The 12830-nt window shown below is 47.4% G+C and overlaps 2 protein-coding genes across 6 annotated transcripts in view; one reads left to right on the top strand and one right to left on the bottom strand.

The window, feature by feature from the left end:
- Positions 1–5481, bottom strand: part of Samd4b (sterile alpha motif domain containing 4B) — a 43247-nt gene extending 37766 nt beyond the window's left edge. Inside the window, exon 1 of one of the 3 annotated variants that reach the window (XM_031385902.1) lies at positions 4854–5481. The gene's annotated coding sequence lies outside the window, so the exon portion shown is untranslated. Of the gene's footprint in view, positions 1–229; positions 354–419; positions 439–4853 lie in introns of those variants that run through there. The other 2 variants (XM_031385903.1, XM_031385901.1) reach the window with 2 other exon arrangements.
- On the top strand, positions 95–10833 carry Gmfg (glia maturation factor gamma). 3 transcript variants are annotated; one of them, XM_031385909.1, is made up of 7 exons: positions 95–274; positions 5186–5282; positions 5405–5454; positions 6757–6806; positions 8751–8833; positions 10202–10275; positions 10667–10833. In XM_031385909.1, coding segments are annotated over exons 2-7 (330 nt in total). In that variant the 5' UTR covers positions 95–274; positions 5186–5281; the 3' UTR covers positions 10739–10833. The 3 variants fall into 3 exon arrangements, with proteins under 3 accessions (XP_031241769.1, XP_031241768.1, XP_031241767.1); XM_031385908.1 differs by lacking the exon at positions 95–274 and adding an exon at positions 878–1308; XM_031385907.1 differs by lacking the exon at positions 95–274 and adding an exon at positions 4650–4782.
- Positions 10834–12830: the final 1997 nt, after the last annotated feature.

Here is a 12830-nt window from a genome sequence, read left to right on the forward strand (position 1 = left end):
CCGACCACCGCCGCCGCCGCCGCCGCCGCCGTCGCGCTGCGTCACCGCGCCGTGCGTCACCGCCCCTGGCCCCGCCCCGGAGGGCCACTGTGCGCCAGCATTAGCTCACACCCGATTGACAGACGGTCAGCCCAGCCAACCGGCGGCGAGGGCAGCCCTAAGGGTGGGAGGTGTGCGGCGAGAAAGGCGGGGTCCTGGCCTGGAGGAGAGCGGCGGGGCTGGAACGAACCTGAGAGGCCCGCCCCTTCTTCACTGCGATTGGTCTGACCAGAAGGTGACGGGCAGACGGCCAGGCCCCGGGCGGAGAGCGGAGGGCCGGGAAGGGGAGGGGCGCGCGCCGCGTTGCCCTGGGCAACGGCCTGGCGGAGCCAGCGATTGGACCTACGGACCCGCAGGGGGCAGTCTCGCGCCGGACTCACTCAGTGGCGGCGAACCGAGTCACAACTCCTCATTCTGGCGTTCAATGACCCCCTCCTCTCCTCCTCTCGGTCACGCCCCGCCCAGGGTCTGGGTCCTATAGTACCATCATCGCCCTTTGGGATGACAAGGCTGCATCCCGGCTCCTGGTATATCGATGGGCCGCGCCTCCGGTGACAGCTCAAGATGAGCGAGGTCGACCCTTTAAGGGTGGAAAGAGAGAAGACCCCCACACATAAGAGGCTGTCAATAAATGGAGATGGCTCCCATCGTTTTTGTCGTAATCTTAGTCCATCCACAAACTGTCCTGCGTCGGGGTGACCTGATTGGAAAGGGGCCGGCTCTCCAGAAGGGTGAACGCGACGTGGCTTGTTCCGAGAACTCCGAAATACAGTCAGGGTGGAGTATCGAATTTACGACAGGGAGTGGTAGGAAATGAGCCGCGGCCAGATGTTTGGCCGCTGGAGGGAGTCTGCACTTGTGCTGAAGGCACAAGCGACTACAGTGACGGGGCCAGGAAGGTCTTGGGGACTTGGGAGTTTGGAAGAGACGCCTCTGGTTTACATAGGGAAGTGGGGTGAGAGGGAATGGAACACTGAAGGAAGAGCCTTGGGAGCTACCTGGGGAGTTGGGGCGGGGTTGTATCTGGGAGGGACCTTGGGGAGGGAGGAGGTGCGAAGTGAGAGGGACGCTCAGGTGGCCCATTGAACTAGCCTTTTGGCACTGGCTGGCCACTGGGCGGAAGAGAAAAGTCCAGGACAAAGCCCTCTGGGAGATTGGGTCCCAGAGGAGAAGCTCAGTGTGGGACACCGAACACTGAGGTCAAGACCACTGCCCCACCTCGGGGACGAATTGAGGCTGGCGACCAGGATTTAAGGATTATTAGAGATGGTAATTGAAGCTGTGGGAGTTGATGGCCGATCCCATGGAGGGTATGAGGGATGAATGGAGACAAGGCTCAGACAGAACTCTGAGAAACGAGGGCATATGAGTTGAGAAAAGAAATGAGCACTAAACCAAGATTGTGAAGATGGCACGAGAAAGAGTAGAAGGAACTGGACTTAGCGGCGCATCCTATCCCAGCAGAGCATTTCTGTAGGCTCAAAGCTAGCCTGGTCTACCTAATGAGAGACCCTGCGGTCAGGAGACAGAGGCAGAAGCAGGTGGCTCTGCTTCTGGTTCGAGGCCAGCTTGGTCTACAGAGAGAGTTCCAGGACAGCTAGGGCTACACAGAGAAACACATATATTAAGTTTTTTTTTTTTTTTTTTAAGATTTATTTTATGTCTGAGTACACTGCAGCTGTCTTCAGACAGACCAGAAGAAGGCATCAGATCCCATTACAGATGGTTCTGAGCCACCATGTGGTTGCTGGGAATTGAACTCAGGACCTCTGAAGGAGACCACTGAGCTATCTCTCCCCAGACCTCCGCCTTTATTTTTGGTCTTTGGAGACAGTCTTTTTAGATATTCATGGCTGGCCAAGACTCCTGCCTCAGATTCCTAAGTGCTGGGGTTAGAGATCTATACCACCACATAAGCTGGAGAGGGGTGCTTTGCTTTTAAAATAGAAGAACTAACATTAGAGGGAGGCTCAGGGGAAGATCCATCAAGGGACAGGGATAGAATAGAGGAAGAGTTGAGGAAGAGCTGAAGAGGTGCCTGGCAGGTGGGATGGAGACCAGTGATGGGGCCTGCCCATTATTAAAGAGGGGAGCCAGCACAGAAAGCCAAGTGAAGCAAGGCCTTAGAAATATTTCCTTTTGCTTGCCTCTATTCCTTCACTAAAATACATATGCTTTTCTCATAAGTTACTTTGCCTTTATTTCTTATTTATAGGATAGTTGGCTTTATGAATTAATTTTTTCAAAATTTATGTACATAAGTAGGTCACATTACCCCAGGAATTATTTCAAGGGAAGGGGAACTTGTATATCTGTGTGGAACACTCATGAGATCAAAAGGCCAGGCCCTGTGCATGCTAAGGTATGCTCTCATTGAGCTACACAAAATCCCTCAATGCCTGTTTGTTTATTTTATCAGATTTTCTAGAGTTTGTGTTTGTTTGTTTGTTTTTGGTTTTTGGTTTTTCAAGACAGGGTTTCTCTGTATGACCCTGGCTGTCCTGGAAATCTGCCTGCCTGCCTCCCAAGTGCTGGGATTTTTTTTTTTTTCAACCTAGCATCCCAAGTGCTGGGATTAAAGGTGTATGTCACCACTGTCTGTCTTGGGTTTTATTTTGTTTTTGAGAACGGCTTCTCTGTGTAGCTATGGCTATCCTGAACTCACTGTATAGACCAGGCTTACCTCAAACTCAAAGATCTGCCTGTCTCTTCCTCCAGGGTGCTGGGATGAAAGGTGTGCTCAGCCACTTCTTGGCTGCCAGTGTTCTTAACTGGTCTTAGACGGTGAGCTATCTCTGCAACCCTGTTTTTTGTTCTTATGTTGTTGCTTTTTTTTTTTTTTTTGAGACAGAATCTTGTGTATGCCCAGACTGGTTCCACTGTAGTCCAGGTTGGCCTCAAATTTGCTATGTAGCCAAGGTTGTCCTTAGCTCTTGATCTCCTGTCTTTCTTTAACTGTCAAATTCTAAAATTAAAGGACTGGCTCTGTTTTGTTGTTTTTGACAAAAAGCTAAGCTGTGTAGCTCAGGATGGCCTGCAGTTCTCCATCCTCCTGCTTCTGCCTCCCCAGTGCTAGAATTACAGGCACACATCGCGCTCTGCTAGCATCTTCTCTTTCCTTTTACATTTTTTATGTTTGTGCATGCTTGAACATGCCACATCTTACTTGTGAAGGTCAGAGGACAATTTGTGGAAATCAGTTCTCTCCTTCCATGTGGGTCCGAGGAATGAATTCAATTTTTCATGCTTGGTAGCAAGTGTCTTTACCTTCTGAGCCATCTTATTGGCCCTATTTTGGTCTTTTGGTATGCAATGTCTCTGTGTAACTCTGGCTATCCTGGAGTTCACTGTTGTCAACTATATATATATATATAATTGGGAATATATATATATTTATATATATATAATTGGGTATATATATACATACATATATATGCACATATATGTATATATATCAACAATATATTATATATATTGTGTATTATTACATGTTATATAATTAATAAACATAATCATCTAAATTTTATAGATTTAATTAAATATATTTAATTATATATTTGTAATTATATATTACATAATATATGTACACATATAATATATGTGTGTGCATATATATATATATGTATATAATAAACTATAACTGGGCCTTTTCTATATATTATATAATATATGTACACATATATGTGTGTGCATATATATATATATGTATATAATAAACTATAACTGGGCCTTTTCTATGCCTGACCTTGCTCCTAAATAACAGAGACTGTTACATTTATTTAATAGCTTTTGGCCTTAAGCTAGGTTTGTTCCTAACTAGCTTGTAACTCAATTATTCCATTTATAATCTAAGTTCTGCTATTTGGCAGAACTTAGATTATACCTCTCCTCAGTTTCATATAGCCCACTTCCTCCATGTCTCCCACGCCTGATTCTTTCCCAGAGTTCCTCTCTCTGTCTTGAAATCCCACCTTGCTATTCTGCCTTCTGCTATAGGCCATAGGCTTTTTATTTTAACCTATCAGAAGGTGCCTGAGATAGGCAAGGAAGGACAGAGAAACACAGTATACAAAAGGACATCTTTACACAGTATACAAAAACATCACTCCAACAATAGGCCACCATTTCCATGGTAGCATTTATTAATTATTGAAACAGGGTTTCTCTATGTAGCCTGTCACAGCACTAGAGGCAGTGGGACTTGGAAGAATGGAGTTGATAGAATAGTTAAATTTAGCAGTGGGTGGCAGCAAACTTTAACCCAGCACTTGGGAGGCAGAGAGAGACTGATCTTTGAGTTCAAAGTCAGCCTGGTCTATAACAGAGGACCTACACAGAGAAACCCTGTCTTGAAAAACCAAGAAAATAAGAAATAAACGTGTGTTCCACAACACCGGGCTTATTTACTCTTTTTTTAGGCACCTCTATCAACCTGGGAGATAGTCGAAGCTCTTTTCTCCTCACAGCAATCCCAGACCAGAGATGTGAATTTAACTAGGGCCACAGTGAGGCAGTCAGTATTCGAACCCCCATCTTAGTGACTGAAAGGCCTCACAGGTTCTGACAGATGCAGGGGAGGAAGGAAGGGGAGGAGCCCTTTATGACAGTTGTCCTAGGCCAGGCATAAACAGGATGTGGTGTTAGATGAAAGCTTCCCCTTTCACAGCCTGTCCTTCTCAGCTCCGGGGCCCCACCCCTAGAAGACAGAGGAACTGAGGCGAGGCCTGAGGACAGAAAAACATGGTCAGAGGGCCTGGGTGAAAAGGGAGTGGGGAGGGGGTTGAGTTTAGGGTGACCAGGAGCAAAGAGGGTACCTGAATAGAGGTCATCTGGGAGATGAAGGTCACAGACAGGAAGGGAAGGGACCCAGCTGGGACCAAGCTTGGTCATAGAGGTGGTGGCCCCAGGCAAGCAGATCCTTAGGTCTTCTGGAGTAATCCAAGAGAACCCTCCAGGAAGGTGGAACCTGACCTCTGTGTATACCTCAGAGCTGAACTGTGTATCTTGGTAACTGCCCCCTACCCAGTGTTTGCCAAAGTCCTCTCATATGGGCTAGCTTCAGCGTCTTTATTGATTTACAAAGACACCAAGTCAGGAAAGGGGCCAGGTTAGAAGCCGGCTCAGCTCTTCCCTGTCCTATTGGCAGTCTGACTCCCTGGTGGTGTGTGAAGTGGACCCGGAGCTAAAGGAAACATTGAGGAAATTCCGTTTCCGAAAAGAGACCAACAATGCCGCCATCATAAGTTAGTGACCTCTGCCCTGTGAAGGGTGGCACCGGGTCTGGGGGTGGGCAAGGCAGGGAAGGCTGGGCTGGTGTCCCCTGGGATGGGAAGGGGTCTGTAATCTGTGTTCCATCCCTCCCCAGTGAAAGTGGACAAAGACCGGCAGATGGTGGTGCTGGAGGACGAGTTCCAGGTGAGGGGCTGGGATGCTAGATGCCCAAATACAGGGAGAGGTCGGGGGACAAAGTTGCTAGAGTGCTCCCAGGGTTGAATCAAGTACCTCATAAACAGGGCACAGTGACATATGCTTGTAAGTCTGGCACTCTAGGGGTCATTCTTGGCTACTGTGTTAGTTGGAGGCTAGCCTGGACTACAAGAGACCCTGTATTAAAAAGCCAAATAAAGGCTGGATGTGGTAGCACTCGCTTTTAATGCCCCAACTCAAGAGGCAGAAGCAGGCAGAGATCTCTCTCTGTATTTGAGGCCAGCCTGGTCTACATAGTGAGTTCCAGGCCTTACCTCTGCAAAAAAGCCAGGTGTTTCAGTTAGGGTCACTGTTGCTGTGATGAAACACTATGACCAAAAGCAAGTTGGGAAGAAGAGGGTTTATTTGACTTCCATAGCCTGAATCACAATCCACGGAGGAAAGTCAGGGCAGGAACTCAGATGTGACTGGCGCCTGGAGGCAGGAGCTGATGCAAAGGACATGAAAGTGTGCTGCTCACTGGCTTCTCCTGGCATGGTCCAGGTGTGTGTGGTATACCCACAATGGAGCTGCACGTTCCTAAAGCACTAAAGAAAGTGCCCTGTAGGCTTTGCCTACATCTCATCTAATGGACGTCTCAATCGAGGTTCCCTCCCCACAGATGACTATAGCTTGTGTCAAGTTGACACAAACTAGTCAGCACAGGAGCAAATGAAAAGAAGGTGGGGAGGATAGCTGTACAGAGCTCTTGCCTATAGAGCAAGGCCCTAGAGCTTAAAAAAAAAAAAAAAAATTTCATGTTAGATAAGGCAGCCCAAAGTCACTAGCAACCCTATACAACTGGATTAACCTCCCACTGTGACTTTGCCCTCTACAACAGCCTTCCTTCCCTCCTTCTGGAGCTAAGGCTGTTTGGCAGGGAAGGGTATTGACCAGAAAGAGCTAGGCTCCCTTAGGCCCCCTAAGAGGAAGTATACTAGAGTGGTTATCATGGGAACGCAGATTCAAATCGGAACTCTGGCATTTACTATCTTGTGCAATGTGGGGCAAATCACTTGACACTGCTGGGCCTCAGTTTCTATAGCTGTCAAGTGGGCATAATAAGACCTTCCCATAGGGTTCTGAGAAATCTCAATGAATTCACATGCACTTCTTAGAACAATGTCTCTGTACATTTTAAGTGATCATTTAATAAATTGAATGACAGTCATTTGTTTCTCTCTCTCTCTTTCTCTCTCTCTCTCTCTCTCTCTCTCTCTCTCTTTCTCTCTCTCTCTCTCTTTGCCTCAGAACGTCTCCCCAGAGGAACTTAAGTTGGAGTTGCCAGAGAGACAGCCCAGGTATATGGGGGAAAGGGGCAGAGTCGGGGACTAGGGGTAGGGAGTGATAGACCTGTAAACTGGGGGGCTGTTGGGATCCAGTTCTGTTTATGGGCTCAGGATCTCTGAGTTTGAAGCCAAGAAGTCATAGTCTAGAAACTTTTGTTGATATAATATTTTATTGCAGAATTTTCACTAGTGTGTGAAAGCTCTATTTGTTTTATGTACATGAGTATTTTGCTTTCAGTTATGACTGTGTACCACATACATGCCTGGTGCCCACCGAGGTCAGAAGACATTGTAGGATCTCCTGTAACTAGAGTATTAAGCTACCTGTGGGTCTTAGGAATGGAGCTTAGGTCCTCTGCAAGAGCAGCAAGTGTTCTAAAAATGGAATCATTTTTCCAGCCCTTATACTAATAATTTTTTAAAAGATTTATTTATTATTATACATAAGTACACTGTTGCTGTCTTCAGACACACCAGAAGAGGGCGTGAGATCTCACTACAGGTGGTTGTGAGCCACCATGTGGTTGCTGGGATTTGAACTCAGGACCTTCGGAAGAGCAGTTGGTACTCTTAACCGCTGAGCCATCTCACCAGCCCAATTTTTTTAAGGGATAAACAAATCAGGAGATCATTTAAAAAAAATTAAGAACAGGTGGCAATAGCACAAACCTTTGATGCCAGCACTTGGGAGGCAGAGGCAGGCAGATCTCTGTGAGTTTGAGGCCAGCCTGGTCTACAGAGACAGTTCCAGGGCAACTAAGACCAGATAGTGAGCCCCTGTCTCATAAAAGATTTTTTTTTAAGGTTTATGTATGCGTGTTTTCATGCATGTCTATGCACTTCACGTCCTTAGAGGCCAGAAGAGGGCTTTGGATCCCCTAGAACTGGAGTTACAGAGCATTGTGAGCAACTTTGTGGGTGCAGAGAACTGAACCCAGTCCTCTGTAAGAGCAACAATTGTTCTTAACTCTTCCAGCACTTCCCCTTTTAAAAGAGGACTTAATTTATTATTTATGCGTATGTGTCTGTGTCCAAGTATGTGCATGTGTATATGTGAGCCACCTGACATTGGGTCCTGGGAAACTGATCTGCAGCCCCTTCATAAGAACAAAAAAGTACTCAACCACAGAGCCATCTCTCTAGCCCTTTGTTTCTTTGTTTCTTTGAAATGCAGTCTACTGTATACCAGGTTGGCTCTGAACTCAATATACAGCCAAGGACAGCCCTGGTTTCCCCATTGTTTTCCTCTACCTCCCAAGCCCTGGGATTACAACCCCATGCTGTCTCTGATTTCCATCCTCCTGTTCTAGCCTTCTGAGTACTGATTTCAGAGGCCTGTGCCACTCTGCGGGATTCAAATTGGTCTGTTCACTTTTTTTTTCTTTTTTTGGTTTTTCTGAGACAGGGTTTTTCTGTTTAGCCCTGGCTGTCCTGGAACTCACTCTGTATACCAGGCTGGCCTTGAACTCAGAAATCCACCTGTCTCTGCCTCCCAAATGCTGGGATTAAAGGCGTATGTCACCACTGCCCGGCCTGTTCACATCTTTCATCCTGACTCATTTCTTTTGGGGTCTCTCGGGTTTTGGACCTCATTCCCCAACTCAGGGACCTTTGACAACTGCAAAGAGCCAGGACCCAGAAGGGGGCCTTGCCCCGGGGTGGGTGTGTATGTGTGTGTGTGTTGTTCAATGCTGATTTTGTTTAGAGTTTTATCTTACAGTTTGACTTTTCTGTGAAATCCGACTGATTAGACTGTGACACTTAGCATCTTGGCTCAGATGCAGTTCCAGCTCCTGGGTCAGGCACCAGTTCCCAGCATGCAACCGCTGAGCCAGCCCTCAGGTCCCATTATTGGGATAGGGAAGGCCAGGGTCTAGATTCAAGGATGTGAAGTCAGAGCTCATCAATTGCACAGCTTCTCAGGTCTAGAATGCAAATTCTCTTTCTCTTTGATAGGTTTGTGGTCTACAGCTACAAGTACGTGCATGAAGATGGCAGGGTGTCCTACCCTTTGTGCTTCATCTTCTCCAGCCCTGTGGGTGAGGACAGCGTCTTAGATTCTGAGGAGCAGTGTGTATGTGTGAGAGTGTGTGTGCTTGTGAGTGTGTGTGTTTGAGAGTGTGTGTGAATCTGTGTGTGAGTGTGTGTGTTCGTGAATGAGCCTGTGAGTGTTGAGTATGTATGTGTGTTGAGTGTATATGTATGTGTGTTTGCGTGTAAGTCTGTGAGTGTGTGCTAGAGTATGAGTGTGTATTAGTGTGAGTATGAGTGTAGAGTATGTTGAGTGTTCATGGGTACGTATGAGTATGTGTTTGTGTCACTATGGAGGTGTCTGTAAGTAGGTACAGGCACCTCTAAGTATAGATATGGAATCTGGCCATATGGAGCACTGGCCCAGTATGCTGCAAGCCCAGAGTTCTATCCCCAGCAGCACCAAACCAAAACAAAAATCAATACAAGGGTGCAATAGTTATTAGGTATGGTGGTGCACCAGCACACAAGAGGCAGAGGCAGGCAGATCTCTGTGAATTTGAGACCAGCCTGGTGTGAATAGCAAGTCCCAGGACAGCCAGAACTACATAGAGACTCTGTCTCAAACAATTTCCCCTACACACACACACACACACACACACACACACACACACACACACACATCCTATAAGGGCACCATAGCCAGGCATGGCCATGTTCTGCCTGTGATCGCAGCACAGCACTTGGGAAGCTGATGCCAGGCCAGACTAAATTACAACTAATCTGAACAAGTGGGGCAGGTAGGCATGGTGGCTCAAGCTGTTAATCCCAGCACTCAGGAGACAGGGGCAAGCAGACCTTTGTGAAATCAAGGCCAGTCTTATCTACGCAGTGAGTTCAAGATCAATCTGGGCTTCATATCAAGACCCTGTCTAAGGAAAAGGGAAAAAAAAGTGTAATCATGTGATTGTGTGTGTGTGTACGCATGTGTGCACTATATGTGGGAGCTGTGAAGTGAAGACAGGCATTTAGATTCATCAAGAATCTCACGAAATCCTGTTCATGTTACCTGGAAATCCCCAACAGGCTTCTGAATCTTCTCCCAGAGACCCTCACTATAACTTGAAGCTCCCAAACAAATGTAGAAACTCTTTTTTTTTTTCGAGACAGGGTTTCTCTGTGTAGCCCTGGCTGTCCTGGAACTCACTCTGTAGACCAGGCTGGCTTCGAACTCAGAGATCTGCCTGCCACTGCCTCCTACGTGCTGGGATTAAAGGCGTGCGCCACCACCGCCCCAAATGTAGAAAGTCTTGAGGACGGACAACTTTCAGGGTCCTCCTCCAAGGTTTCTTGAACTTCTGTGTCAACTGGACATAGCTAGAGCTTTACCAGTTATGCTGTGTTCCTAAACACATCCATCTCCCTTTCTCACACAGGCTGCAAGCCTGAACAACAGATGATGTACGCGGGAAGTAAAAACAGGCTGGTGCAGACTGCGGAGCTTACCAAGGTCCGGAGAGGCTCCAGCTCTGGAGGGACTGGGCAACCTGAGGGTCTGAGGGAGGGAGCTAGGGGCTGGACCCCTGGGATTGGTGGGCTGGGGCTAAATTCTAGACCCCAGAGAGAAAGGCTGGGCCTGGATCTTCAGATCTGAGAGAAGGGGGTTGGGGCCAGACTTCAGGGTCTGAGAAAGGAGGGATGTGGAGGCTGGGATTGCTGGATTTGAGGTAGGAGGGCTTCTTGACAAACAAACAAAAGTAGGAGGGTGACTCCTGGGTTTGTAGTAGGAGGGCTGGGGCACGGACTCCTGGCTTTGAAGGAGGACGGCTGGAATCTGGACTCCTGAGCCCTGGAGTTTAGAAATTTTCATTGTATCCCAATGCCGATTGCTTTTTATCCAGGTGTTTGAAATTCGCACCACAGACGACCTCACCGAGACCTGGCTTAAGGAGAAGTTAGCTTTCTTTCGTTGACCTTTGAGCAAGGGATTTGGAATCCTGACTTCTGAAGACTTAGACTGTTAGGATATGAACATCCAAAAGCTAAATAAAGGTTAAAATTTCAGGAACTTAGCGACGTGGTTATCTGCCGAATCTGCGCCTCGTTGTCGGTGCTGGCTGACAGTCCCTACAGTTCCAACTTGTGGCCGGGAGGGGGCGGACGTTTCTAGCGAAACCAAGCTGGTCCCAGGAGACCAGACACCTGTTTCTCAGAAACCAAGGGAGGGAACTATGGGGTTTCCTTAGATGGAAGGTGGCTTGGGTCCCCTTAAGGAATTTGAAGGAATGTTCGAATCTGTGAAGGATCACGTCTAAGGGGATAAAGACCCTTGAAGGGAGAGCGCCCGCATCTTTTCTCCACCTGTTTCCCGCTCTGGGACTAGAAGGCATCTTTGGCGCCAAATGCTACTTTTCTTAACCGAGGCCTCAGGTAGGAAGAATTTAAAGGCAAAAAAAAAAAAAAAAAAAAAAGTCAAAGGATCAAAATGTAATTGCTTCAGGCACTCAGGGGGATGCTGGGGGATGGATAGTTTGAAGGCCCAGGACTGTGAGAAGACTCAGAACTCTCAGTGAGCCCCAGAGGGCTTAAAGAGTCAGGGAAAGGGGTGTCCCCTATACTCTGGCCTTTTTCTTTTTCCTTTCCTTTTTTTTATTTTTTATTTTTTCCTGGCACATCAGGGCACTGAATTTTCTCAGACTTCTCTGTCTCTTTTTGAAGGACATGTATTGAGCACCCAAGGCATACATGGGTCTGAGATGGGCAGTCACCACAGAGATGAATCATACTTTCTCTGCTTCTCCCAGTGTCTCCCATGGTTCCTCAATCCTCACACCCAAGGTCCCTGGAACTCCCTCCCTCCATCTCTTTCCAGGTTCCCTGTTGAGAGGTGGCCGTTGCCATGGTAACAATGACACAGTGACCTTGGGCCTGGGCTGTCCCCTCCCCCAACCCTGGCGCTCTTAGATGAGCCTAAAAGGGAATTCTAGCCCTGCCTCTCCCTCTCAGTCTTCAGATTCTTCGCCCCTTCATCCCCCTTCAATCCGTGCTTTCTTATCCCCAGTCAAGACAAACCCTTTGTTCTTCCCAAGTCCTGCATGGAATCTCTCTAAACTGGGCTATGGAGAAATGCCCTTAGCCTTCCATGTTCGGGGACATTTGGATCAAGCTTGTCTCTGCTCTGCTAGAGGCTCCACCCCACCCATGTTTCTTCTGCTCACAGCCTCAGTGCTCAATAGCTGGAGGTGGGAAAGAGAGCTCTGGGGATAAGAGGAGGCATCTAACGAAGAGGTCAAGCAATCCCTGGTCTGCTGAGATCAGAGAGGCAATGGAACTTGTCTAAGTTCACACAGTCACAACCTCAAATGCATAACAGCTAACTACCCCACTGAGTGCTTCCTATGAGCCAAGTATCTGTAGGCACCATGCAGGCATTAGTTTAATTAATTCTTTAACTAATGAAGAAGAAGCCATGATTAACCTCACTTTGAAGATGAAGAAGCTGAGGCACTGACGGAGAAGCATAGATTGTCCCATGCCCAAAGACCACACCATGGCTTTTAGGCAAGATTTCAGCAGCCATTTCTTTCTCCCTCCCTCCTCACTATCCTTCAGAGTTGAACTGGCTTTTTGGGTAGAACTGCAAATAATCCAATCAGGACTATGTAGGTGACTTGCCCAATCAAGAGCAAATTTGGAAAGCAAAGACTAACCAAAGAGGGGGGCTGTTCAATGGGTTCAGTCTTCTAAGAAGTATCAGCACCCTGATATTTAGCCTATTTTTTAAATTATTGATGTATTTTATTAAAGTGTGTGTGTGTGTGTGTATGTGTGTGTGTGTGTGTTTTGGTCAGGAAGGCAAAAATGTAGAGTGTGGCTTAGGTAGCACTGGGTAGGACTTGGGTTTGTGGGTGGAACCTAGGATGAATACTATAATTAAGTCTTGAGGGTAGTGATGGTGATGGTGATGGTGGTGGTGATGGTGATGGTGATGGTGGTGATGGTGGTGGTGATGGTGATGGTGATGGTGGTGATGGTGGTGGTGGTGGTGGTAATGGTGGTGGTGGT

The sequence above is a fragment of the Mastomys coucha genome, unplaced genomic scaffold (genome assembly GCF_008632895.1).
Source record: "Mastomys coucha isolate ucsf_1 unplaced genomic scaffold, UCSF_Mcou_1 pScaffold21, whole genome shotgun sequence".
NCBI classification, from domain to species: Eukaryota; Metazoa; Chordata; class Mammalia; order Rodentia; family Muridae; genus Mastomys; species Mastomys coucha.

What these genes read in the sequence shown, in the direction of transcription:
- Gmfg (XM_031385908.1), top strand. An exon ending in TGCTGGAGGACGAGTTCCAG is followed by an intron (nt 5,455 to 6,756) that starts GTGAGGGGCTGG and finishes TCTTTGCCTCAG; the next exon opens with AACGTCTCCCCAGAGGAACT. An exon ending in CATCTTCTCCAGCCCTGTGG is followed by an intron (nt 8,834 to 10,201) that starts GTGAGGACAGCG and finishes TTTCTCACACAG; the next exon opens with GCTGCAAGCCTGAACAACAG.